The sequence below is a fragment of the Podarcis cretensis genome, assembly GCF_951804945.1.
Source record: "Podarcis cretensis genome assembly, chromosome: 8".
In the NCBI taxonomy this organism is placed as follows: domain Eukaryota; kingdom Metazoa; phylum Chordata; class Lepidosauria; order Squamata; family Lacertidae; genus Podarcis; species Podarcis cretensis.
The window spans coordinates 34,715,259-34,740,412 of NC_137177.1; the positions used below are offsets into that span (position 1 = coordinate 34,715,259).

Genomic DNA, 25,154 nt, shown 5'->3' on the forward strand with positions numbered 1-25,154 from the left:
AGGCTGCTACCGGGCAGGTAGGCCGGGCCAGGGGGTTTGCTTGCCCCAAATAGATGGGCAGAGCCTACCTGTGATGGGGAGGGAGGTAAGCATTGACGTGCAGGCCTGAAGTGTGGGTGGTTGCACCTGAGCGGGGGAAGTGGCCTTACTTAGGCACACCATCTTTCTCAGCCTCAGTGTAAAATGGATGTATGAAAATTGGCATCTCTGCCATTGTAACTTCCTATTTATATAGAGCCACTCCTTGGCAAGATACCCTAACTAAAAGGACAAACCCCTTGAGCAGCTTACACTCTAAATGTCACTAAGAGGAGAGGAAAGGCCTGACAGCAGTGGCGTAGCGTGGGTTGTCAGCACCCGGGGCAAGGCAAGTAATTTGCGCCCCCTAACCCATGGATTTGTGCCCCCTAACCCGTGGATTTGCGCCCCCTAACCCTAACCCCCAGATGTTGCGCCCGGTGCGGCCGGCCCCCCCTGCACCCCCCACGCTACGCCACTGCCTGACAGAGAAGCATTAAATGGCTGTATCAATATTGTTGTACAGTATGGCTCAGTACCTTCAGAGCATTTGCCATATCCAAAAATAAAAAGAGGCCCTGGAGCTCTGTTCCAACTTGAAGTCACACCCTTTGACCTGGCAGCTGTTCAGGAGCTGGGTGTGGTTACTCAATAGGCCCTCTGTGCATGGTCAGAGTTCCTTTCTTCTGTACCGATTTCCAGTTTTGCAAAAACACCGCATTTTTATTCGTTGTTATCTTTCACAAGGAACCTGGGTGTTCACTTCCTGCTGGAGACAAATCTAGAGAACTTATGGATTCTATTTTTTATTTTTTTAAAGGGGGGAATCTGCTGCTGTGTGTTTTGATATTCCATTATCCCTTGGTGTAACCTGAATCCTGCACAGAACAGATGAAAAGGTGGTCTTTGAAAGCGCTGCTGCTTTTGCCCACACACCATTTGAAGAGCCAGTGCAGATGGTCTGGCTTTAGCAACAAACCAGCAGCTGCCTGCCCCCCCCCCCCCTCCCATGCTCTGGTTAACCACCAGCCTGATTACAGGTCAACTGAAAGTTTGCTCCCTATTTCTTATATTTATTCACTTGGTCCTTGAATGCTTCTGGTCCAGGTGTGGCTTAACTGGCAGATGGGTTATTGAGATATCACAAACTAGTAGCTGGCAAGTGTTTTTTACTTCGCTGGATTTTCCCTGGAAATGGAAAGAGAGGTTAACCAGATCATGAGGGGAAGATACAGGATTTTGATGTTGATTATGTCATGTGGGCACTACAAAAAAAACTTGCTTGTTTGAGGATCCACCATCAAACACCGATCTGGAAGCATCCCTCACAGAGATCTTAGGGGTTTTCTTAGGTTCCAAAATGGCTACTTTTGCTTTGTGAATCTCCTCCTGACAGTTTAGTAAACTTTAGCAGCTGATTGGTCTGAAGTCTGGAAGAAATTGCTGCGCTGAAGACCAATTTCAGCCCTGCACACACTCACAAGCGGCACAGCACCCCTCAGGAACAGCCACTCAGGCATTGGCAAAAAAAAAAAAAAAAAAAGGAGGAACACATCACACAAAAAAGGACAAGAGAGGACCTTTTCTGGCATCAAATTTGCATATGCTAACTTATATGCATAGATACATATTTAGAAACAATTGCTATAAGTTAAATAGAAATACAGTCTATTCCACTGTTGTTGCACCATAGTTCCACCCACTGCTCAGTTTGCTGCCCAGGTGCTGCTTACTGTGAGATGTGCACAACCTCAAGGCCCCTGTGCTCCTCTCTGATTATTTTTTTAAATCTTGAAACTAGACAGCCCTTCAAATAGAGGATGCGTTCATGAAGAGGACTGCCTCTGTACAGTAATGAATTCCCACCCTGCCTCAGGTTGCTTCCCACACAAGGAGTCCCAGACGTTTAACTTCTCAATTTACATATTTCCTCTGGAAAATACGCTTAGAGGCCATACCTACACACAGAGATGGTGGTAAAGCTGGGATGAAAAACACCCCTTACATAGTATGATTATGGGTTCTTTTGCAGTTCTAGCAAAGATGCTTTGAAGAACTCAAAATACTGGAAGGCCAAGATCTTTTGAATACCTGCAATTGGGGGAAAATCCTCTTCCAGTTAGCAGAAAGTGACAGTTAATTCTGTTTATGCCTGGTGTCCCTGCCTCACTTGAGCCCCTCTTTGTATCAACAACTGGCTGGAGTATCTATGGGACACGAAAAGTCATAAAGAGCTCCCAGGGCACACCCACACAGAAACTCAGCCTGCTTTTATTACTCAGACCCCAAACAGTGTCCATAGAAGTTGGGTGACGGCACTGCAGATGACCAAGACTGGAATAGTTCACATCCTGCCTGAAACATAATGGACAGGAGGAATTTGTCCAGGCCTGTCGCTCCCCAAGCACTTGGGTGACAGATTGGGTTACTGAACTTGTCTTGGGACGGCAGATAATGACACACACTTGGCCCGAGGATGCAAGAAAATAACAGTAAGATGTCATTTCCTCAATGCATTCAGTTCCCTCTCTGTTTGTGGCTGTTGAATTTTCTTGATGCCCTCCCCCTGCTCCCAACAAATGTGTCTTGATTGACACTGGAATGCTTTATTCAAATAGTCCAATAACTTAGCATAATTAAGATGCAACAACTCTGATAATGTCTTTCCAATTGGCACCTGAATCTAACTTCTTACAAGAACCCTGTCTGAGGCGTACTGTAGCACCCTGCTTGTGGTTAACGCTTAGCTGGAATGAAATATTCAACGCAGCAATAGAGAAATTAAAATAATAATTTATTTGTCAGACAAATAAATGAGAGGCACAGTGGTATATGGTTACCAAGCTCTGGCCTGCCCTCCTGCCATTCTGGCCAGCACTTATATTTCCTTAATCCAGCCCCCTTGCTCCTCCTGTGGCTGCCTCTGTCCAATCAGCCTGGTTGAAATTCCTATTGGCTGTTTGCTAGAACCAATCACAAAAGATACACCCATTTCCTCTTGCCCTTTTATGGGAAACAAAAAGCTATATATTCTTCTATCTATAAATGACAAATAAGTAGTAATATATCTTACATGTGTCTCAACAAGGAACCTTAATTACCAGCTCACCTCGCCCTATTGCCCTCCAAAACAGATGGTTAATCTTAAATTTTTATCTTAAACAGATGTCAAGGATCTTGAGTTCACATCATCATTGAAAGATCTCCTTCTCTTGGAGGTCTTTAAACAAAGGCCTGACAACCATATGTGTGCTCTAATGATGTTTCCTGCTTGGCGGGGGGGGCTGGGCTGATGGCTGATGGCCCCTGTGATCTCTTCCAACTATATGAAATAAGAATCTAGCATAAGGATTTAACATTTCTTAGCTTCTAATTCCTTTGCATAATTACATTTAAGCCAATATATTTAATACATAACATAGATAGCTTTTTAGAAGAATAAACCTTTTCAAAGTAAAGAAGGAAGGAACAGTTTCCAGCCTCAAAATAAGATAGGAAGAAACCTATCTTCTCCAGCCAAGCCAGTTGCCTTTTTCACTGCTCTTGACCTTTCAACCTTAGGAAAATATGGCTCAAGTTTAATGGGAGGCACATGGTTTTATTTTACTATTTACCCACTCTTAATTATGTTTTTCTCTGCTTTTTTATCTTCTGTAATATGTAGGGTCAGTGTAACCTTGGCTCTCAGCCTGTAATTCCCTTTTTACGACTTTGAGAATTGTTTTCTGCTATAAATCAGGGGGGCCCCTTGTCCAGGAGAATAAACATCTTGCCAAGGTTCTTAGGCAGCTGGTCTTCTGCCTGGCATGAACATTTGAAAATCTTTAAGCTCTTTTTAAGATACAGGCCTTAATCAAAAATATAAGCTTTGATAAAAATGCAGGCTTATGATTAGATGCCTCAGTACCAGTATATAAAATCTAGTGTCCAGCCCCAAGGCAGCCAAGCACAATTATAGGCATTCAAAATGAAGTTGTAGTCCAAAACACCTGCAGGACACCAGGTTGGGGAAAGCTGTTCTAGATCACAAATCAAGCTAATGGGGCAATGGAGGTTTCACAGAACCAAACCTAACAATAGGTGGTCAGCTGGGTAGCGAATGATAACTGGAGAGCCTTTCCTAGAGTTGCATCATCACAACAGGCTGCCTCCTAAGGGAGACCTGCCTTGCACATTCACTGTTAGCTTTTAGGCACCAGGTGAATTGTGTCTTGTTCACTTGGGCTATCCTAACCCAGCTTGATGTCCTCCAGATGTCTTGGACTACAACACCCATCATCTCCAGTCCGTATGGCTAGCAGATGTGGATGGTGGAAGTTGAAGTCCAGCAACATCTGGAGGACTACAGGACAGCCACATTTGATTTATTGACTATAGCTCCTTCTTTCCTTTTTAACATTGACATATACCCCTAAAGTCATGTTAAGTAGTGGTGTTGATGTCGTGGGGGGGGGCGGACCTGAAGGGGAAAGAGAAAAAGGCTATTGACTTAAACATACCTGCACAGTGTGGTCATCACCTGAGGCCTTTCTCTGGTGGTCTCTCTAATAGAGCTTCAGAGAGTAGCAAAAAGGGAGGCCTTTTCAGTGCTGGCTTCCTGTCTGTGGAATGCTCTCTCCAGTCAATCCTGCCTGAAGCCAACATTAACAGCTTTTCAGCACCAAGTTAAGAGGTACCTCTTCTCCCAGACTTCCGAGGCATTATGATAATAATTGCTGTTTCTCTCTGTGTGTTTGGATATTGTTAATTTGTTGTTGGTGGCTGCTTTTTAATTGTGTAACTCACATAGAGAGATTTTGTACTAGGTGACAAATCAAATAAACCAAGAACAACATCTCTACACCTGGTGAGTTTTGAGTCGGGGAGGAGCCAGTGACATTCACTTCTAGGTGTTTTCCGGTTTCATTCTGCACCACAGCCTCCTGGAAAGACGCATTCCCCTCATTTAGGCCATTATGAACTTGCTCTTTCTAGACTCAGAGGCTGGAGTGAAACGTGAAACTAGCAAGCACCTGAAAGCACCTCGTTTGAATGTTTGTTAGCTCCTAACACATTAATTCTTAAAATACCAACACACACACCTGCTTCCCTTTATACATCAAGGCTTATAAAGAGTTCCAGGGAACTCAAAAGCTTGCACACTGTTTTATTCCATTTGGATTGACCTAACAAAGGTATTGCCCCAGTACAGACTTAGATCTATTTTATCTCTTTGGAGCTGCGGAACCTAAATGCACAGTTAGTTGACATGAATGCAACTCTGTACTGTGAACATTTTGCCTCCCCACCCCCACCCCCGCAGCCAACCACCCACAAATTAGGCTTTTTTATTGAGATGATGTCATCCCAACTTTGCCTGACCCCACACAAGCAGAAGTACCTGTTTGTTCTCTGGCAATTTACAGTGCCATAAAATAAGCACCTAACATTTAATGGGCAACCAGCTGACCCATTAGTGCAACACATTTGATGGAAACCAGGCTGCAGAGGATTCTTTTGCTCAAGGTAGGTAATTTCTAGCTTCCTGGCCAGGGGATTTATGGAAGGACAGTCCTAAAGAAAGTTTCCTTTAGAGACAGATGAGGGAATAGGTTTTGCTCCAGTTTCCTAGACCTGGGAGAGTCCCACCCAGAAAACTCAACCCTTAGAACCTCAACCTTGGCCCTCCAGATGTTTTGAGACTACAATTCCCAGCATCCCTGACCACTGGCCCTGCTAGCTAGGGATCATGGGAGTAGTAGGCCAAAAACATCTGGAAGGCCGAGGTTGAGGAAGCCTGCCTTAGAACAATGCTTCCACACCCTTCTTACATCTAAGCAGTCCTTTTGCGCCTCAAATCATAAGGACTTTGTAAAAAAACTGAGCCACCTTGAGAGAAATACCTTTATAAAGGTAAAGGGACCCCTGACCATTAGGTCCAGTCGTGCCAGACTCTGGGGTTGCGGCGCTCATCTCGCTTTATTGGCCGAGGGAGCCAGCGTACAGCTTCTGGGTCATGTGGCCAGCATGACAAAGCCGCTTCTGGCGAACCAGAGCAGCGCACGGAAACACCGTTTACCTTCCCGCCGGAGCAGTACCTATTTATCTACTTGCACTTTGACATGCTTTTGAACTGCTAGGTTGGCAGGAGCAGGGACCGAGCAACAGAAGCTCACCCCATCGTGGGGATTCAAACCGCCGACTTTCTGATCAGCAAGTCCTAGGCTCTGTGGTTTAACCCACAGCGCCACCCGTGTCCCAATACCTTTATAGCAGGACCTAAATGTCAAAGCCAAGAACAAGCATTACTGGTTCTTGGAAGTCCTTTTCGGGTTGGATGTTAAAGGGGAAAGGGAGATGTTTGGTATGCTGTGCCCCAAAGTCCGAATTAAAAGTCTCAAGATAGGCTACCAGAGGTGTTGTACAGGAATAATGGATCAGTCTTGCTTGGTACAAGATCCCCACGGGACTAATGCCACAAAGCAGCAAGGAAAGTTGCTCCCCCATTTTAATGATCTAATTATGCCTGAACAGTTCCTCCTGCATTCCATCTTAATGACGCTTACACACTGTAGGTTTTAGGGACTTTTACATTATGTTGAACTCCTGCCCGCACTTTGCTGTGCACTTTACTCCAAGCTGCTGGAGAATTCTACACTAAAGCTTGCTCACAACCCCGTGATAATTTGGACTGACTGTAATTAAAGTGTCACTGCATCGTGGTTTCTGGACCCCACCCCACCTGAGACACACAAAGGACCAACTAGCTACCTATTTAGTCTGGTGTAAAGTTTTGGAGAACTCCAAATAATAAACGATATTGCCCCAATATGAATTTTTGATTAGAACATGACTCAAATGCTCTGGCATCCGAGGCTGGTTTTCTGTAGAATTGCTGTCAAGCACAGCTCAAGGTACTAGTTCTAATCTCAAATACATCTTTCACCTTTGCCACGCTCAGTAATATTGGTTGACCAAAATCATCCACCATTGGGGTGGCCTGCAAAAAGGTGTTCTAGCAGCTCTTTGTAGGGTCTGCAGCCATCATTCACCAGATCCAGAAAAGCCCAATGCTAATCATTTTCTACCAGGGTCAGATGGGCTGGGTCAAGAAAACCATTCTAGTGTTTTTTTAAAAACCACCCTGCTGCCTTAAAGCCACTAAAGCATGTCATTTTGAACTTTGGACTGCTCCTACTTTGAATTTTTAAAGGTGGGACAGGGTAAACCCAAATCTGGTTGCCATCCAAGGTCCAGTCTGGGAATGGTGCCATTTAAGAAATTTCAAGACCCAGAGACCCATAAAGCATAACTCGCAGGCTGGTGGTTTTTTGAGTCACTTCATGTGTTGGGAACACAGTAGACAGACCCTGTAACATGTGAAGGGGATAGAAATCTTCTCTTCACCATGCAGAGAAAATCAGGGGACCAGCTGTGATTCTGCAGAATTGCTGTTTCCACTTCTTAAATGTGTTAAGCTGCCCTCAACATGACACAATCCAGAGCCCCTGTGGTGCAGAAGACTTGTTTGGACAGAAATGTTCATAATCCCTGTTTGTTGTGCAGCAACCTAGGGGGTCCAGGGTAAACCCCCACTCAGAGGAGAGAGAGGAAGAATGAATGGAAGTGCAATGAAGTATCTAAAAGATCTGAGCCAGAAGACTCCTTGGCAGCACCTGCCTTGCCCAGCAGGCGCCACAGTGCCCCAGCACAGGAGCTCTGAGAACTGCCAGCACATTTTTATATTCACTTCTAATTATGGCCTCAGGCAACAGGGCAGGTTGGCTGGTGTTTTAATTAAAAACTTGGAAGGGGGAAAAAGCATAGCTGCTGGAAAGAACAGGGCTTGCTAATATTCCCCACCGTTTCCCAAAGGGTTTAAACTTTGCACCTACCTAATACGCCACTCAATTCTTTTGAACAGCTCTCTCTTAAGTGCACCCTCCTCCCAAACAAAAGCCTTTTTTCTTAATTTGCATAATTTATAGACCAGGTCATTCAGGGTTTTTGTGTGTGCAGATGTGTGTCTCACAGAAAGGAAATATTCCACAAAGCAAGAAAACTCCCAAGTACGCACATGGACCCATCCTTAAAATTTGCCTTATGTGAGCTGATGGGCTGACAAAAGATCAAAGCCAATTACAGTATCTAGAAAAGCCTACAGGCACTTTTGTTTATGTACTGCCTGGTCACACTCTCTCCTTCACGTTGCAGTGGCTTCTACAATGGAATCTGTAGAACCCAAATGCAGCCTCCAGTTCTAATACTTTGCTCCCCCACTTTCTCTCTTTTCTATAGGAGGCTTCAAAACACCCCCCCCCCGGGATTCCAGGGGTATGTGAGATGGAAGAAAGTGCTTCACAAGGCCACATCAGCTAGGCATTTTGGGTGAGAAAAGGATGGAGGCTCTTCCACTCATTTGGGAATCTTGGGCAACCAGGTAGGGAGAGGCCTACAGATGTACAGCGTTCTGTGGAAGCACACACTTCTTTGCAATGTTAAACATATGGCTACTGGGATCAAGAGTGGCAAGTTGAGCATTTTCCTGCTACCCTTAAGGAGCTTTGAACTCTTTTTTCTTTCTTTTGCCCAATACTATCATGTTGGCCCTGTTTGATGTAAGGTTATGTTGCAACCATATTTTGGGGGTGGGGGTGGGGTGGAGGCTCAATAAAATCAGCAATAAAAAAAGGTCTGCATGGTCCATTTCAATGTAATTTTATTTGAACAAGGAGTCAAAACAAAAGCTTGCAGGCTTTGCTAAGCAAGAACTGCACCAGTCCCACAAAATGAGCTCTATTTATAGCACAGAGAGGAAAAGGGGAACAAAGAGAAGCACTGCAAAGTCTCATTTCCAGGGGGACAGATTTCTCAATAGGGCAACTACAGTCTCTGTAGCTGGCTTGGGAGAGTGAGCACATCACCTGCCCGACATGTTTTGAGTGCTGCAGATTTAAAGCTGAAGAGAATCACAAAACCAACTGTCAGCAACTTACCCATGGCCATCACAGAAGTGAGTCAAAATTGCTTTATAAAAAGATTAATAAAAATACTGGAAAAAATCCTCATTTCTCATGCTATATGTCTGGTTTTCTTTTTTAAAACCTAGTTTATTCACAAGTTTCTTAGAAAACTCTGTGACCCCAAAAATAGTGTTCAGATTCACAATTGGAGGCAAAGAAGGTATGCAAGAAATCTAGAGTGAACGGACCAAGATGCTGCTAACATTAGCCAAGAGCAGTTTTGCATTTTGGTGGTTGTGGTGGGGAGAGCTTGGGTCCTTCCCCCTCAACTGTGCCATGCTACACTTTAGAACTTCAGCACAAAAAGGGAAAAAACAAAAGGCGATTCTTTAAAGAGAAACGACTCCAAATTCAAGCAGAGGGAAAGTTCCTTTAAATTAAGAACACCACAGAGTTTGGTCCCAACAGTTTCTAGTCAGATGTTTATTCACATGCATTTTTCTTCTATATATAAGAACCACAAACGCCTTTCTGAAGTTAACCATTTTAAGGGGTGTTGTTTTTATATGTATATATATGCAAACGCTTAAAATAAAGGATTTCTAAAAAAGAATATCCACAAACAGGAAGAAAGGGGAAAAACAAAGAGCAGGGAATTAATTTCCCACATGTATCATCACATTAAAAAGAGCGAGCGCGCAAAAACTGATTGCCAATAGTATTGGGCAGAACTCACTCCACTGTCCTCCATGAGATCACTGAAAAATTAAAAAAGAGAAAATAAAAGAACATTCAACTAGTCAATAAGGATCAATTACAGTCCAGACTGACAGAGTCCCCCCTCCAACAGCTGTTGCTGCTTCAGGGTCTCAGGACCCTCTTTCCACTTGTCGAGACTGCTACTCCGCAACCGACTGAAGGGCCTCTTTGTCCTCTCTGTTCTCAGCCCCGCTCTCATCATCCTCAATCTCTCCCTCCTCACCACTAAACTTGTCATGGGCCCATTTGGGGCTGGTGCTCGATTTTCGGTACAGGAAACGGCCCCTCCCTCTGGGGAAGATGCCCCTTCCCCGGCCTCTGTTCACCCATTTCTCACCCCCTTCGCCCTCACGGTCATCATGCTGCAAAGGGAAAAGAAGAAAAAAAAAAGGTATTTGTCAGTCAACAAATGCAGAGCTCCTCAACAGCCCACCAGAAGGCCCCACCTCTGTCCACTCCCTCTCCTTTCCCCAGTGGCCGCTGCTACATTTCCCACACAGACAGGGGAGGGTAGACACCCTGGAATATGGCCCCCCCCCAGCCTCTGCATTTTGCGAATAAGCCCTCCAGTAATGCTGCATGGCTGAGGAGACAATGACGGCAAGACCAACTTGGGGCCTGTCACCTGGTGGAAGGGACAACTTCTGTGCAGGCAGCTCACAGCCACATGCCCATCTCACCCCCAGGGCACATACCAAGTAGTACTTCTTGCTCTTGGGGGTGTACTCGGGGTCCCACTCCTCCTCCCTGCTCCGCTTCTGGAAGTCGGTGCTGCCGCTGCCGCCACTGCTGTTGTTGTTGTTGCTGTTGCCAGAGAAGGTCCCTCTTCCCCAGCCACGACCCCTGGCCCGGAACTGTTGCTGTCATCAGGAGCAGAGGAAGAAAGAGAACGTCAAAAAGTGAGCAACAGAAAGAAAGGGGATCTGCCTAGGATGGGATGGCCTGTCATGATTTCTGGAGCACTACACACAGAGACCTGATCATTTATCTCTTAGCAACAGATAGAATGGAAATTGCCCATCACTAGAAACACTCATCACACTTCTGTATTCAAGGTGTGGGCTACTGTCTTTCCAGAAAAAAACTGACCCAATAGCTAAGTAAACATGACAAATCCGTAGGCACTTAGGTTCCCTTTTTGCATTACATAGCTGGGCAGAGAGGTGCTATAATACCCCCCATTTACTAAAACTAACCCTTTTGGCTCAACCTATTAGCTAGGCCCCTTCTTGGTTAAATTGTCCTTCAGATTCTGAGTGATTTTTGGGTCTGGATGTGAGCCTCTGGGTGTGGCTCCTTACACTTCCTTGAGCAACTGATGCGCACTGTAATGTTATGGTTTTGTTGCTTTTGGTATATCATATTGGTTTTTTAAAAAAAGTTTGCCCTTTCACCACAAATAGGAAACTTCTTCTGAAAAAGACCCTGAAGTTGTGCTCAGTAAATATGTGTAAGAGGTGAGACGGATTTTATAAGCAAGAACGACTCCCTTACACTGGGGTAGCTGCCAACACCTAACACTGAACCCCTTTCAAAAGCTGGGAGGTGCCTGTCCACACTCCAGCTCTGCCACAATTCAAAACTATTTTGACTTATCACCCTGGAACAAGGGCCCAGGGCACACACCCTCCAAAAGGACAACTTACAAAGGTTCCTCGGGCTCTGCCCCTATCAGTTGGGCCCGTAAATTCCTTGGTCCCAAGGCGGGATTTGTCAAAGCCAGGGGCAGCCTCCTCTCGCTCTTCAGTCTCCTCGGGGTACTCCTCTGCTTTGTAGGAGCGGGAAGACTGTGATGACGAGGAGCTTGACCTAGATCTCTCCCGCACACGCCGGTGCTTCCTAAGTCGAGGCAAACAGAGAGATATATGAATGTCAGGGGAGGGCACATCTCTACTGCCTCAACGTCAGTCATTCCTCTCCCTGCAACTTCACCACATGATATATACCAGGCATGTCCAACCAAAAGTAGCCTGAGATCTACCATCCAATATCAAAAACTGGCAGTGATCTACCACACTCTCCCACTGTCAGTCTTCAACTTAAACATATTATACTAGGCTGGATTTCCCTGCCTCCGCAACCACCCTGCTTGTAACCTGCTCTCTTCAATGACTGAAGAGAATAATTAATTTGGGTCTCTGTGTCGGGAGATTCCAGACCAAAAATGAAAGCAAGCGTACAGTCTCCCCTCCTTTATCTAGAGTGGCTTCTTGTTCTTTAGGGCTCCAGTGCAATCCGGCAACAGAGATGCACCTCATACCCGCTGTTATTAAGCTTGGGCAGCATAGTGGTGTCCAAGATCAGTGCCTCATTCAGCCCAAAGTGGCCCAAACACACAGCTATTTGCTGTAAAAATGGAAGTTTCAGAAATGCAGACAGGAAAGCATTGAGCAATGCTAGCATGCCCCATCCAATGATCCAGAGAGCTCTTCTCTCTCTTACACCCACCCCTCGTGGCTTGAAAGAGCGAAGTTGCATTTGAAGTCTAGGGGGAAAGGCTAAGCTAACAATCACAAATGCACATTTATAACTTTAAAAAATGAATTAGTGGTACTTAAATATTTTTATAAACAAATAAATAAGTGTAAAATACATTGACTTGAAAAGCACTTAGACTAGCCTGCCTGTGTCCTTTCAATAAGTAACCCTACAAACTGTGTTCTGGGAAAATGTAGGGTTGGTTCCTTGGAGGCTTATTAGCGACTGCTCAATGAGAAGATCAGTGATGACGGACAAGCATCCCTTTTGGAGCAGCTTGCCTACTTACTGCAGACCTTATGGTACAGTGTACAGCCCACAGGCAATGCACATGAGGGGGGTGGCTGGACCCAACAGCTGAGGCCTAACAAGCCTGGATGTAAAAACAGCACTTTTCACATCCCCAGAAGCCTGTGCTATGTAACAGGACAGCCCCACACTGACACCTGCTGCATCCTAGCAAGTATCATCAACTAGCTCAGTGAGGGGAAGGACCTCAGGCTCAGGGGCTGAAGGGGAAACTCCAGGGTTCTCTGTCTGGCCCTTGGGACTTTTACAAGGCCACACCCCATACTGCTCTGCACCTTCCTTCAGTGTTTGTGCCTGGTTGGGATGTCTCCTTGAAATGTGGTAGCACTTCTTACTTGCTTGGATGTGAGACTGGATAACTGAACGCGTGACTGTAGAAACCTCTGGAACATATCCTACTGAGCATCCACTGCCCCACCCACCCTGGCATGCACCTCCTGGGGAGGTTCCTCTTGAGGAAATGCAGCCCTTGGGCTGAAAATGTTTCCCTGCTAGCTTCTTCCATGTGGGGTTTCATTATGTCAGCTCACTATCACTCTTGTGTGTGGCATCTAAAATAAAAAGGGAAGGAAAGAAGGAAGAAGTAGAGAATGTTCTCCTCCTACATACTTCTTTTTGGACCCTTTATGAGACCTCTCAGTTTTCTCCGCTGATCTCTCCCGTGAATGACTTGAGGGTCTGGAGTCCACCGATTCCCTCGACTTGCCTCGCTTATCTTTCTCCTTATGTTTTTTACGCCGTTCAATGTCAAGGCGCAGGTCAACTGGGTCCTCTTTGTATTTGCTTTCGGCCTGCAAAGAGAAAAACAGGGGAAAGACTTGACACCTGAGCCTTAAGCAATTCCTTCACAACTACATCCCTTTTTACCTTGCTCCGGACTGAAAAATACTCAAGCAAGGGAAGTTATGCTGGTGCTAATACACAGACTGAAGGACTTCACAAGATCCACGCAAAAGATTTCAATCTTTCTGCATCCACTTCTCTCTATGCCAAATGTAAGTAATTATTAATAAAACCAAGGGAGCAAAACTGGGTGCCAAAGCCAAGACCCTTTGATGTCCAAAGGAAAAACAGCAGGCTCAAGGGGCAATGATCTGTATATGCCAAAGCTAAGAACCGTATTCTCCTCTTCTGACAGATTCTTGTGCTCTACAGGGAATTGACTGAACAACAGAATTTCTTCCCTGTGCCTGGAAAGGGACGCCCCCTCCTCTCACTGCAGGAGACGTTGGCTGCAGTTATGGAAAGTGAAGGGGAAATGTGCAGACTGTCTAAGCTCCAGTATCATAATAGAGCCAATTCTCTACATTCCAGAGAACCAATGAAGGAGTTATTTGGGGAGGCAGGCTTCCTGAGTGTGCTCCCCCCTCCAATCACCACTGGCTGTTGAGAGATCCATAATGAGCCTTGAAGGGGCTGCTGCATAGTTTGCTCTCAATCAGCATAACCTCTCAAATTCAGAGTTGTCCACCGTAAGCACAAAAACGAGGCATCGTGTTTCTCACACTTACGATGGCAGAAAAAAGATTTGAACATACACCTGCTGCTGAAGACTCAGCAACCAAATGGAGCCAAGCTTGGCCTGGCTTCTAGGGGACAAGAGTTATAACTTAGGCGTTCTGCACTGCTGTGCTCACTGCACACTCCCACCCCCTGCAAAACAGAACTTCCTGCTTCTACCATTCAGCTACAATCCAGTCTCCACACACCCTTCCCTGTCTCCATTGCCGAGAAGCTTCTGAATTTTGGGGGAACTTGAACTTTGAGAGCAGAACATGTGAAAGATAAATGCATCTATATTACTTATTCTGAGCAATACTTGTAAACAGCAAACATTTATTCAGTATCAACAGTGTGCTTGGAGCTGTAGTTGGAAAAGTTAAGATATCCTTGGAGATCACTTTACGGAATGAGATTCCCATGAACAAAACACAAAAAAGACACAGGTATGTCTCATCCCACTATTTCATCATCCCTGTCCTTATTTAGGATACTTTAAGTGGCACATCTGGGAAGAAATGGCTAAGAACAGGAGAAAGTGGTGAGAAGATTAAATTCTATGGGCAAACGAAAATATTCAGTCAACAGCAGTAGGATCAAAGTCATTTCTGAATTGTTACAGGTCTCTTTGATTTTTATTGAAACAGTCAATCAGTGGAGCTTCTTGTTTCAACTTGGTAACTTTCAGTCCAGCACAAGACTTTGGAATAACTAGGGCAGGGAAAAGTGGGAGCATCAATTTTGCCTCTACTCAAAAAGAATGGGTAGCAGCTCTTTATTAAGTACTTTACTTACACAAGCTTCTAGCCTACTTTTTGATTAAAATAAAGAAGGTGGCATGGCTGAATGTAGGAGCTGTATTTGTTCTTTTGCCTTCCATAAGTGAAGGAGAACTCTCTTTTCAACTCATAAAACAAAGCCGATCTGTCATTGCCAGGACGGAAACTCGTTTCACCATCAAATGTCATTCATCAGCAGAACCTAGATCTGTTGTTGTAGCCATTTGTGTAGTTCCATTTCATAAAGAAGTCATCTAAGGAGCTCCTGACTGTTTGTAAACCTGAAGTATGTGTCTATTCACACACACAAGCATGTTCACTGTCAGATGGTGTGGTAGAGAGATCAAATCCAGCAGTTGAATATCTTTCAAACGCGACAAGTGTGTTTGGAGAAACTGAGAACACAGGTATGACATGAAAGCAAACCCTACAACAGCATTGCTAAAAACCATTAAGACAAACGTGTATGAAAGTGAACAGACAATGCTTCAACTCAAGATGGTCATTTTTCCCTTTAAAATTAGGGGCATATAATTGTTTCGCTGCCCGTAACAGTTTTAAAGACCCCCAGGAGAGTGTTTTTAATTCTGAGCAGCATTTTAAAATAAACTAGCGGCAGTCAACAGAAAACACATTAGCAGAAAAAATATCTGTGTGCTTGGTTCAGATATGGATTTGATTTACTTTCCTCTCTTCCTGACATGCACGTCTTTTTGAAAACATGGTTGGAAATATCACGGGTAAGACAAGTGATTTAGTCATACTTACAAGCAGCAAAATATCACAAAAAGTCTTCCATCATCAAGGTCACTTGTTTCCAAAATTCCATTTTTTTTGTCTCAAGCTCAACCTCAATTGACTTTGGGGTCATTTACCATATTTCTAACCACTTCACAAAGGTTGTTGATACATTTTTTTTTAATAAAAATTAACCCTTTGTAGTTCATTTTTAGAATTATGCCCATCCTTGAAAGAAAAACACAAACTTAAGTAGAGAGCAAGTTAAACAAAAATATCACTTTTTTATTATAAAAAACAAGTTCATGCCCGAAGTGCACACATTTTGTTTCACTACAGATCAAAGCAACAGGTCACCTTGTAGCTGGATTCTTTGGAACTTTTGATTTCCTCTTGTGAGAATCCATGTTTCCTAAAGGAACTGGGAGAAATGTCTATCCTCCTAAAAAAGAAAAAAGAGAGCGTGCATGATTTAAAAAAAGTCAAGGAACGCCCCCTTCCCTTTTGCTATTCAGGGAATGTATAAATTAGGCCTTAGTTCTATAGTGTAAGGAATGGCACATGACAGACATAAAACTTCAGAGCTGCATTGACTTGTGGATAGAACATTCAATCTCCTGTTCTATCACAAGACTCCCTAGTGGCCTTGGGCAAGTTGATGCTGGTAAGCCTCAGCTACGACAGAGACTTGTTCAAAGATAAACAATGTAGGACCTTAAGGTACCTTAAAGAGTTATGGATACAACGAAGAGTTGTTTATCTCTTTCTTGCTCTGAAACCCATACTTATTTGTGCAGACTCTGATAGCAACAGTGGTGGCTGGTGTCCATTGGGACCAGGAGGGCAGAAGGCAGGGAGACAAAACAGTAGGTAGAGCCAGAGCCAAGGACAGGGAGAGACAATTTATTCCAACTTTGTCCTCATCCACCTCCCTACTGTGTTCTGCAAGGGGCAACACAGAGACTTAGGAGGATGATGCTGACAGGCAGGGCAACCCCCTGGACTAACTGTAAATGAGAGGAAGGCAGGTACGTTGGAGTTGGCTGAGAGCAGACTGAGGTTGGTTAGCCAGTGCTCCATTCACTCTAATGAATGAACCTCCAATGGATAAAAGGTTCAGAATTCAGTCTCCACTCGCTTCCTTTTTAAAAAGGAAGCTTCTAGCCATCAGAAAGTATGGCTGAATTATGTGGGCATCACCTGCTGAAGACCAGAAAAATGGCTGCTTAAGAGTTTCAGTTGTAAGGATTGGGTCTCCAACATCCTTGCCTCACCATGAGGAGCAAATTATTGATTTCCGTACTTTATTCTGTTGTGAATTCCATATGCTTGAATCAAAGTCCTTTTTTCTCTCCTGGATAGGCACCCAAGACAGTGGCAGGGCAAGGCAGAGTTTGCCTTGGATGAGAAGCACTTGCTTATGGTAAGCAAGCAAATGTCTAGTAGCTAAATGCAAGCCTTTATGCTGCTTAATGGCTACGATTCAAAAAGTCTCTTAAATCGGGATTTTATAAGTACATGTCAAAACTCTACACTTGGCAGATAGTAGTCTGATTTGTCTAGTAGACTGCCTGCTTTTGTGCTGGTGAGCTATGCCAAAGCCTACTCATTTGAGGACTCTTTGTGGTAAGGGTGCACATTTTCTACCAAAACCATGCCTTTATTACATGCAAAGGAGGACTCACCTGTGGATTTCAGGGCTTTTGTTCTTAGCAGACTCTTGCTCCGCTCGTTTTAGGTATTTTGTAAAGCGCTCATTCAATGTCATTCCCGAAGACCCAAAATGATGCTCTGTTGATATGCAGTGAGGAAATATCACATCATTAACATTGCATCTATACTTTAGGACAATATAAAAGTGGCTTCTGCAGGAGGGTCTGAAACAGATTCAGGAAGCAAACAACATAAAGGTGAAGGCAGGAGAAAAGAGGGAAGGAGATGGATCCATCTGTCTGCAGGTTAAGCAGTGCAGACTTTTAAAAGAAATTGCTTTTACTCATATAAGAATAATTAAAACACCAGATAAGTCTCAAGTGTAAGATCCAATACAAGGCTGACATCATATGAAGATCAGCAAAGCACTACAAGCTTGATCTGATTGTTAACATCATACTTTCCTTTATCTTTTTGTACAGGAAAAACTACAGTGACAGTCTTACTGCAACCATAGTGTCAACTGATCTTGATTTCCAAATCTGAAGACTGGCTGGAGAGGGACCATATTCGTGATAGTCCAACTTGTGAAAGTAATGTTTTGCCAAATATCATGAAAGGAGTCAGATTTTTCTTTTCTCTTCCACATGTGGATTAGATGGGTTATTTTTTCTGCTATTGCAATCTTCCACAATTTTTTATACCATAGTCCAATGTTCAAAGTCGAGACACAGTCTTTTTATTGTCATCTTCCCTGGCTGGGTATCCATCTAATTTTTTCGGAGGGAGGGGAAGTATCAGGTGGGCTAGGAGTCTACGGAATATTAAAAGGGTACCTTAGTATTTATCCCCATCTCAAATATCCATCCTGCTCTTAGATATTCAGGTAAAGCAGACTGCTTGGGAGAAGAGATGGACACTAAATGGAAAGGAATGCACACACCACATGCTGCCCTTTTTGCTGAGAAACTCCATACTGTTAATTAAGCTCAACTTCTCCAATAGAGAACTTGTATGGGAAGAATGTCTATTTTTTCCACATACACTGATACCGTTGGTGCCACTTAAAGTTTCCGATCACATATTTTCAAGCACAGCTGAAGCATTGTACGTAAAAACCCAAAGAAAGAATTTGGGCATTCAGTTGTGAACTCTTGCTTTAAAACTTTTCTTTCCCTTATGAGTAAAGCTGTAGATAAAACTTTTACCATGCCCCTATCGGTAGTGTAACCAGGGGAAAGAGAAAATGAAGGGGGCTGCCAATTAGCCACTTAGCCCACATAAACCAGAACAGCTCAGAAGGACCAAAATGAAAATAAAACAAAGAGGTGAAATGGAGACAAGAATTTTTAAAATAGATTTCTCACTCTTCCCAACTGGAAAACCTTCCAACTGCAAGATGAAGCACTAATCAAGTGTGAATAAGCTTCATCAGGGGGCAGGGGGAGGGAAGAGAGCTCCAGCGAAACAAGCAGGATTGCATAGTGTCTTCTCTTTCCTTCTTTGGATCTACAGCAAGAGGACAGCTCCAGGAGTAACTGTATTTTCCTTAAGCAACACTTTGGAAAAAGTTTTATATTTTTAGAATTTGTTCCGTGATCTGCATTTCACTGTTGGTTCAGTATTTTACTGGCAGTTGTAACCCACTCTGGGATCATTCTGTACGATAAAGGGTGGGATGGAAATGTTTTAAAGCAATAAATAAACTAACACCAGTCTCAAATGCAACTCACCTTTCACATGGTGAACAATGGTCACAATATGCTGAGCAAAGAGCTCCGAGGGACTCCGCTGAGACTGGGCGGACTGGATGTGATGGAAAATGGAGCGAAACTCCTGCTCCTTTTTGTTGCTGTGCACCAGATCACGACAGAGTTTGCGCTCCTGTGCCAAAATCCCGCTTGGGCTGGTGGGGAAACACAAATATATTCTCATTAATTGTTATGACCTCCAAAAGCAACTACTTCCAGAGAGGTGGTTTTGTTTGTCTGGCATAGTGAACAAAACAAGAAGGTACAGTGGAACCTTGGTTGTCAAAGCGCTTTGGAAGTCAAACATGTCGGCTTTCAAATGCCGAAACCTGGAAGTGAATGCTTCCATTTTCAAACACGCCTCGGAAGTTGAACGGCTTCTGGGGCTCATTTCTCCATTTTTTCAATGGATTTTGCCGGCTGGCCATTGTGCCTCGGTTGTCGAACGTTTCAGATGTCAAATGGTCTTCCAGAACAGATTACATTCAACAACTGAGGTTCCACTATAGCGTGACAGCTAAGCAACTAAGAAAGAGGGTGGTGGCCCAAGGAACTCTTGAGGTGAAGCAGATTATGTACACCTTGGTCTGGATGGACAGAGTTCAGTCCACAGAAGCTCCTATCAGCAAAAAAATTGTTAGTCTCTACAATGCCACAAGACACTTGCCTTTGTATAAATGTCAAGTAAATCAATAGCAACAGCCAACAGTATGAGGAATAAAATACACCATTGTCTAGCTATGCAAGCTTATTAGCTGGGTTTCACTTCAATGATTGTCAAGCATCTTTTCCTTTTTTGCAGCGCACCAACTCTCTGGATTATGGGGGACAAGATTGTGTGAATTCATTTGTGGGAGGCCGGTGAACAGACAGTTGGCCTGGGAGCAACATGTTCAATTCAAAGACTTGTCACTGAAGGCACTTCATGATCAATTTAGGAGCAATGTTTTACACAAGAGCAGATGCACTGAAAACACTAGACATAACTTAGGGCTATTAATTTCAAATGGGTCTACTCGGAGTATAACTAAGTTGGATACAACTCTCTATTCCAAGGTTTTATTTGCATGTTCACATATGTTCCTCTGTCCATCCCTGCATTATTTCTCTACAGGCATTGGAACTACCATGGCTATCAGCAGGAGTGATGATGTGCACCATGAAGTTGTGCCCAACAAAGTGTCCTTTCGGATGTCTTTTGCTCATGCTTCAAAAGTGTATTTAGGGCTTGGGAAGGTGGTGGGCTGTTTTCTGCTGTAGATTGGCTCGCCTGCTCCAGGTGACCCTTGGACTTTATTAATTTATTAATTAGGGCAAGGGTTGGTAACATGGTGTCCACACATGCCAGTGTGCTAATCCGTACCTCCTATGGTACCCATGAAAGCTCTCAGCAAATATCCTTTGAAAAAACCACAATACACAAGAGACCGTTAGCTGTTCTTGCTCAAGTTTGTGTTTCACAGGCTCAGTCTCTCCTGCACTGAGCACATGTCTTTAAATATGGCCACATTTCAATGGATGTCAGGACTGGACATCCACCCTCCCATCTGCTCAGAACAGAAGGGAGGTGCAGAGTGGCTGGGTACAAATAATAAAATTAGTAGTAGTAGTAGTAGTAGTAGTAGTAGTAGTAGTAGTAGTTATATGGCTTGTTCTACCTGAAAGCTAGGGTGGTATTCAACTAAGTTTGACTCAAAGCAGACCCACTGAAATGCATGGACGTAACTTACTGTTCTGGTCTATTCTGAGTAAAATGCAGCTGAATATCACCCCTTGACTAGCACCCCATTTTTGCAAACTTTTTGTGATCTGCTCTTCTTTTTGGTCCTTTACAGAGACATATGCTCTGGTTCTCCCTGTCACTCCACTGCCAAAAAAAAAATTGGGATTAGGCAATAGCTGCATTTGCATAATGATAAACTGGTGTTTCTGGCATATTGTGGTTTATTGTGAATAAGCAGTGTGCTGGTACATGCTGCCAATGCCTCCCGCTTTGCTTCTCCGTTAGCTTGAGAAGGAGAAACAAACCATGAAGCTTTGGCTTCCTGTTACATCTGAACCCAGGATTGCTCTTTGGCTTGGGCCTAATGGGAAGCATGCACCAGCATGATGCTCATTCATTTGCAGCCATGGCAAGTGAGAAACTCTGGCACATTGACATTAAAAAAGAGAATCTCTGGGCTCTGTTATCCACCCATATGTTCCAAATAATAAAAACAAGTGGGCAGACTAGGCTGCTTGCTTACTCTATTTGGAGAACTGCTGTACACAGTACAGAGCAATATTCCCATTTAGGTTTCCCCTAACCCTTTAGTCCAACTGTGGGGCAGACACACTGAGCCTCTCACCGTGCAAGATCCTCATCAAAAGAATCCATTCGGAGGTTGACTTGGGTCTCACGAGTGATGGAAAAGGAAGACTTGCCAGTGGCCAGGCCCTCTCCCCGTGTGCCCAGCTTCTCTCTGCCCTCTGAAGTCTTTCGTGGAGGAGGAGATGTAGCATTCTTTTCCTGGCTGGCTTTGTAAGTGGTAACTCGGAAATTCTTCTCTGGAACAAAGCCTCTGTGCCCGGCCTCTGCTCTCTTGGCAACCTGCCTCTCTTCCTTCTTGGTCTGCTCAGCATAGGACTCCTCCTCCACCTCCTCAGCTTTCCTCTGCTTCTCTTTGGCTCCAGGCAAAAATACTAGGCCTTCCCATTTGCCTGATCGATCTTCCTCCTGGTTTTTATTGGAAGCAGACAACGTCTTGGACAGAAATTTCGGCTCATCATCCTCATCCTCATCAAAATTGGATTCCTTTCGCCCTTTGCCTTTAACCTTCTTCTCGGGCTCATCTGCCTCCTCTTTGCCATAGTGGCTCTCCTTGTGGAACTCTGCTATTTTCTTTTCAAAATCATCTCGGAGCTTATAGCGCTTTGGGGACTGACTTCCACGATACAGCTTTTCTGTATCAGCTTTGGAGGCATACGGATCTGTTTTTGTTTTACCATCTGCTAATCCCAGGTCAGAGAAAATTCCCTTCTCTTTCATTTTTTCTTTTTCCATGTTCGACAGTTTCTGCTCTTTGTCTTTCCCATTCTCAGCTTTTTGCTCTTCCAAATACCTATTTAAAAAAGAAAGCGAGAGAGACAGTCAATTCAGGAACTTGTAAAGTTCTGATAAAGCAGATGATGCCTGTCTTACTGAGACAAAGCTTTATTTAGCTTTTTTCTAACTCTTAATGCTTTAAAATTAGTACACCTATTCACTACAGGTCACAGAACCTTGACACACAAAGCTTAGTAAAACCAATAAAACCGTATTTAAGAACCTACTTGCCATAGCTAGAAGGCAGGAAATACGTAAAAGATCTTACCCAACCTGTGCACTCACTTACAAACCTGTTTGTGGAGAATTAACCCATCAACATTTTCACCTTGGATTGCTGTGCTTTTTAAGTAATACACAGTGGAAATAAAAGCCTCAAAAGCTACTTCAAATTTTTGGAGGAAAGTCTCCTATGGAAGCTATAGACAATTCAAAACACAAATAAAAGCAAAAAGGTTAACGGGGGGGAAATGCTTAATTGGCTGGGAGGAACACGAATACTCAGCAATATTATAAAGATGGCCAATCCCCAACTAAAACTGACAGGATGATGATTGGCATATATCTAAACTATATGGGCAAGTTTCTATTTTCTAATTACAACTGGAGGTGAATTTCAAAACTAAACATTGGTTGATGATGTAACAAAATTGAGAATGGAAAAATCATTGTGGAGCATCTGAGAACAATACAATCGCTTCTTAAACAGATGGATGTATAGCTGCTGAGATCAACTAAACAACTAAAAACAATGCTCCTTGTACTAACTGGTGTTTGTGACTCCCTGGGGGCAATGTATTTGCAAAGATGCAAGCAATGTTCCTGCCTAAAGCACATTTACTATCAACTATCTTCTTGCTGGATAAGTTTTACTAGATGCAAAAATTGGCTCCATGACAGCTGTTTTCTGTATCTGCTGGAAGTTGAGCCCACGAGCAGATTCCAGAGGATGACAAACATTGTACCTATTCTTTAACAGTCTTCTCATATATTTCCAAAAGTGGGGCTTCTGCTCCTAAATTTTTACACTTGTGGTGCCTGGTAATCTGCTTTTTGGGTTTTTTAAGTACTATATTTTACAAGACTTGACACCTACACATCTAATGCTGACTCCTGAAAATCTGAAGCCAGTGCCAAGAAATCTGAGACAATTTTCTCCCCCACTCCTTCTAAAAAGGGTTTAGGAAACACCTGTTCTACATAACAGCAAAACCTATGCACAAATCTCAGTTCTACAAACTACCTCTCGAACACACTGGGAGAACTTAAAAACAACTTACTTTCTTTTTTACTGAAAAGGTATTTATTGATTAATGCTTTTTAAAAATGTTTTTGTATGTAACTGTGCTGGATTATTTACCATAAACCAGCTTGTGACTCCCTTGGGGAAAATCCAAGGGTTTTACACCTGCTGTACACCGAGAGAAATAAGCGGCAACCATCCTTTTAAAATGAGCATATTAGGCAGCTGTGTAATAATACTTAACACAATCTCAGAGCTAGATCTGATTCTGCATCTTAGATAAAAATGAATTTGGTATATAAAGGGGCAACCGTCATTACAAAAGCTATCAAGCTCTATTCCATAGGTACTACTGCAATTTTATAGCAGCAGTTTCATTTCTGTAAGAAAACAATAACTGCCATGCAGAGTGAATGTCTAACTCCTACTGTTTAACAGAAATTTCATTATGATAATGAGTTCCAATCCCAAAAGCACCTATCCTCTGGTCATCCAAAACGAGTCTGCAGTTTTGGCTACCATGGTTAGTAGCCACAAGTTATTTACACGTGACCACTAGTGCTGTACACTAAGTACAGTAAAAGTAAGACAAATTCCTAGAGGTATATGCATGCTTTCTGGGGAGATAATTCAGCTTCCTACTTGCAGACTAGAAACCAGTTACATGCAAAATGGAAAGGTCAATTCTTTCTTGTATTAGCTGCAACTCTTGTGTTCCTTCTGTTCAGAATGCAAGATCTGCCAGGGAGCAAACACTTTTCAGGGAGGTGACACATCTATATTATGAATTATCCTCTTCAGGAATGTCTACTCAACTGTGCACCTTGAATTTATTTGATTGCCAAGGTTTTTAACATGACATTACTTTTGCTGCTTTATTTTTGTGTTTGAAACATTAAATATATATATATATATATACATGCTGCGCTGAACTGGGGTGAAGTATTATATAAAGTTTCCCAATGTCATATTTTTTCCAGAGAAAATTTCCCATTTTTAAACATTTGTTGTTTCATAAATGAAATAGTAATTTAATGAGCCAGTATGGAAGCAATGCTAAACCACAAGGCAGCACAACTTGAGGTCTTGAAGAGTCTGTGGAACTACAACTTCCATCAATCCTAACCACCCACCATGATAGCTGGGGTTGATGGGAGTTGAACATCACATGGATGGCCACAGGCTGTCCAATCCTTGGTTTAGGTTATTTGTACAATCTACAGACTTGTATACCAATTTCATGTTTCATGTTGAATCCACTTACAATTTTAAACTAATCAAAACGCTCCATTATATCGAACTCTAGGAACTTAGATTGGTTCAAGCAATCCAAGACCAAACTGTGCCTTAAGATCTAACCATAGTTAGACTGACAAGAACTACCAGAGTTTAGACATAATCAGGATTTTTTGTTAGTTTAAAACTGGAACTGGATACTTCCAATCACCTTCTTTGGCATACCTCAGAGGGGAGGGCATGGCATACAACAACTCATACATGTAACAGTAAACTATGGTTTAATGTTGTATAATTTAGCCCAATGAATAAACAGAAGTCAAATTGTGGAATGGACACCTTACTAGTAAAATTCAAAATCGAAGTTGTAATTAACTTTTCAGTTAACTATCTCTTGGAAGTGCATATTCTTATACACAGCACTTCAGGTATGGTAAAATTAATCTTAAAAAAAATCAATTAATAATAATTGCCAAGTAAAGCTATGCACTAGGTCAAATACAACATTAAAATGCACCAAGTATATTTATTTAATTGCTCCCACAATAAAATATTTCAGTTCAACTACCTCTGGCTACTAAAAGATCTCTTCAAATATGTATGTAGCAAATAAATTAGCATGGCATGGTTTACTTTTGGTTTTGTTTTGTTTAGTATATTATA

At 43.1% G+C, this 25,154-nt stretch overlaps 1 protein-coding gene across 4 annotated transcripts in view; it reads right to left on the minus strand.

Moving 5' to 3' along the window:
* Positions 1 to 8,699: 8,699 nt before the first annotated feature.
* The window catches only part of THRAP3 (thyroid hormone receptor associated protein 3), a 44,038-nt gene continuing 27,583 nt past the window's right edge, over positions 8,700 to 25,154 (minus strand). For 3 of the 4 annotated variants that reach the window (XM_079988114.1, XM_079988115.1, XM_079988116.1), the window contains 8 exons: positions 21,276 to 22,028; positions 18,910 to 19,082; positions 17,209 to 17,314; positions 15,881 to 15,965; positions 13,116 to 13,297; positions 11,366 to 11,558; positions 10,415 to 10,579; positions 8,700 to 10,081 (listed from right to left, as the gene is read on the minus strand). In XM_079988114.1, the coding sequence (XP_079844240.1) occupies positions 9,860 to 10,081; positions 10,415 to 10,579; positions 11,366 to 11,558; positions 13,116 to 13,297; positions 15,881 to 15,965; positions 17,209 to 17,314; positions 18,910 to 19,082; positions 21,276 to 22,028 (1,879 nt within the window). In that variant the 3' untranslated portion in view covers positions 8,700 to 9,859. The remainder of the gene's footprint in view (positions 10,082 to 10,414; positions 10,580 to 11,365; positions 11,559 to 13,115; positions 13,298 to 15,880; positions 15,966 to 17,208; positions 17,315 to 18,909; positions 19,083 to 21,275; positions 22,029 to 25,154) is intronic. The other variant, XM_079988117.1, reaches the window with a different exon arrangement.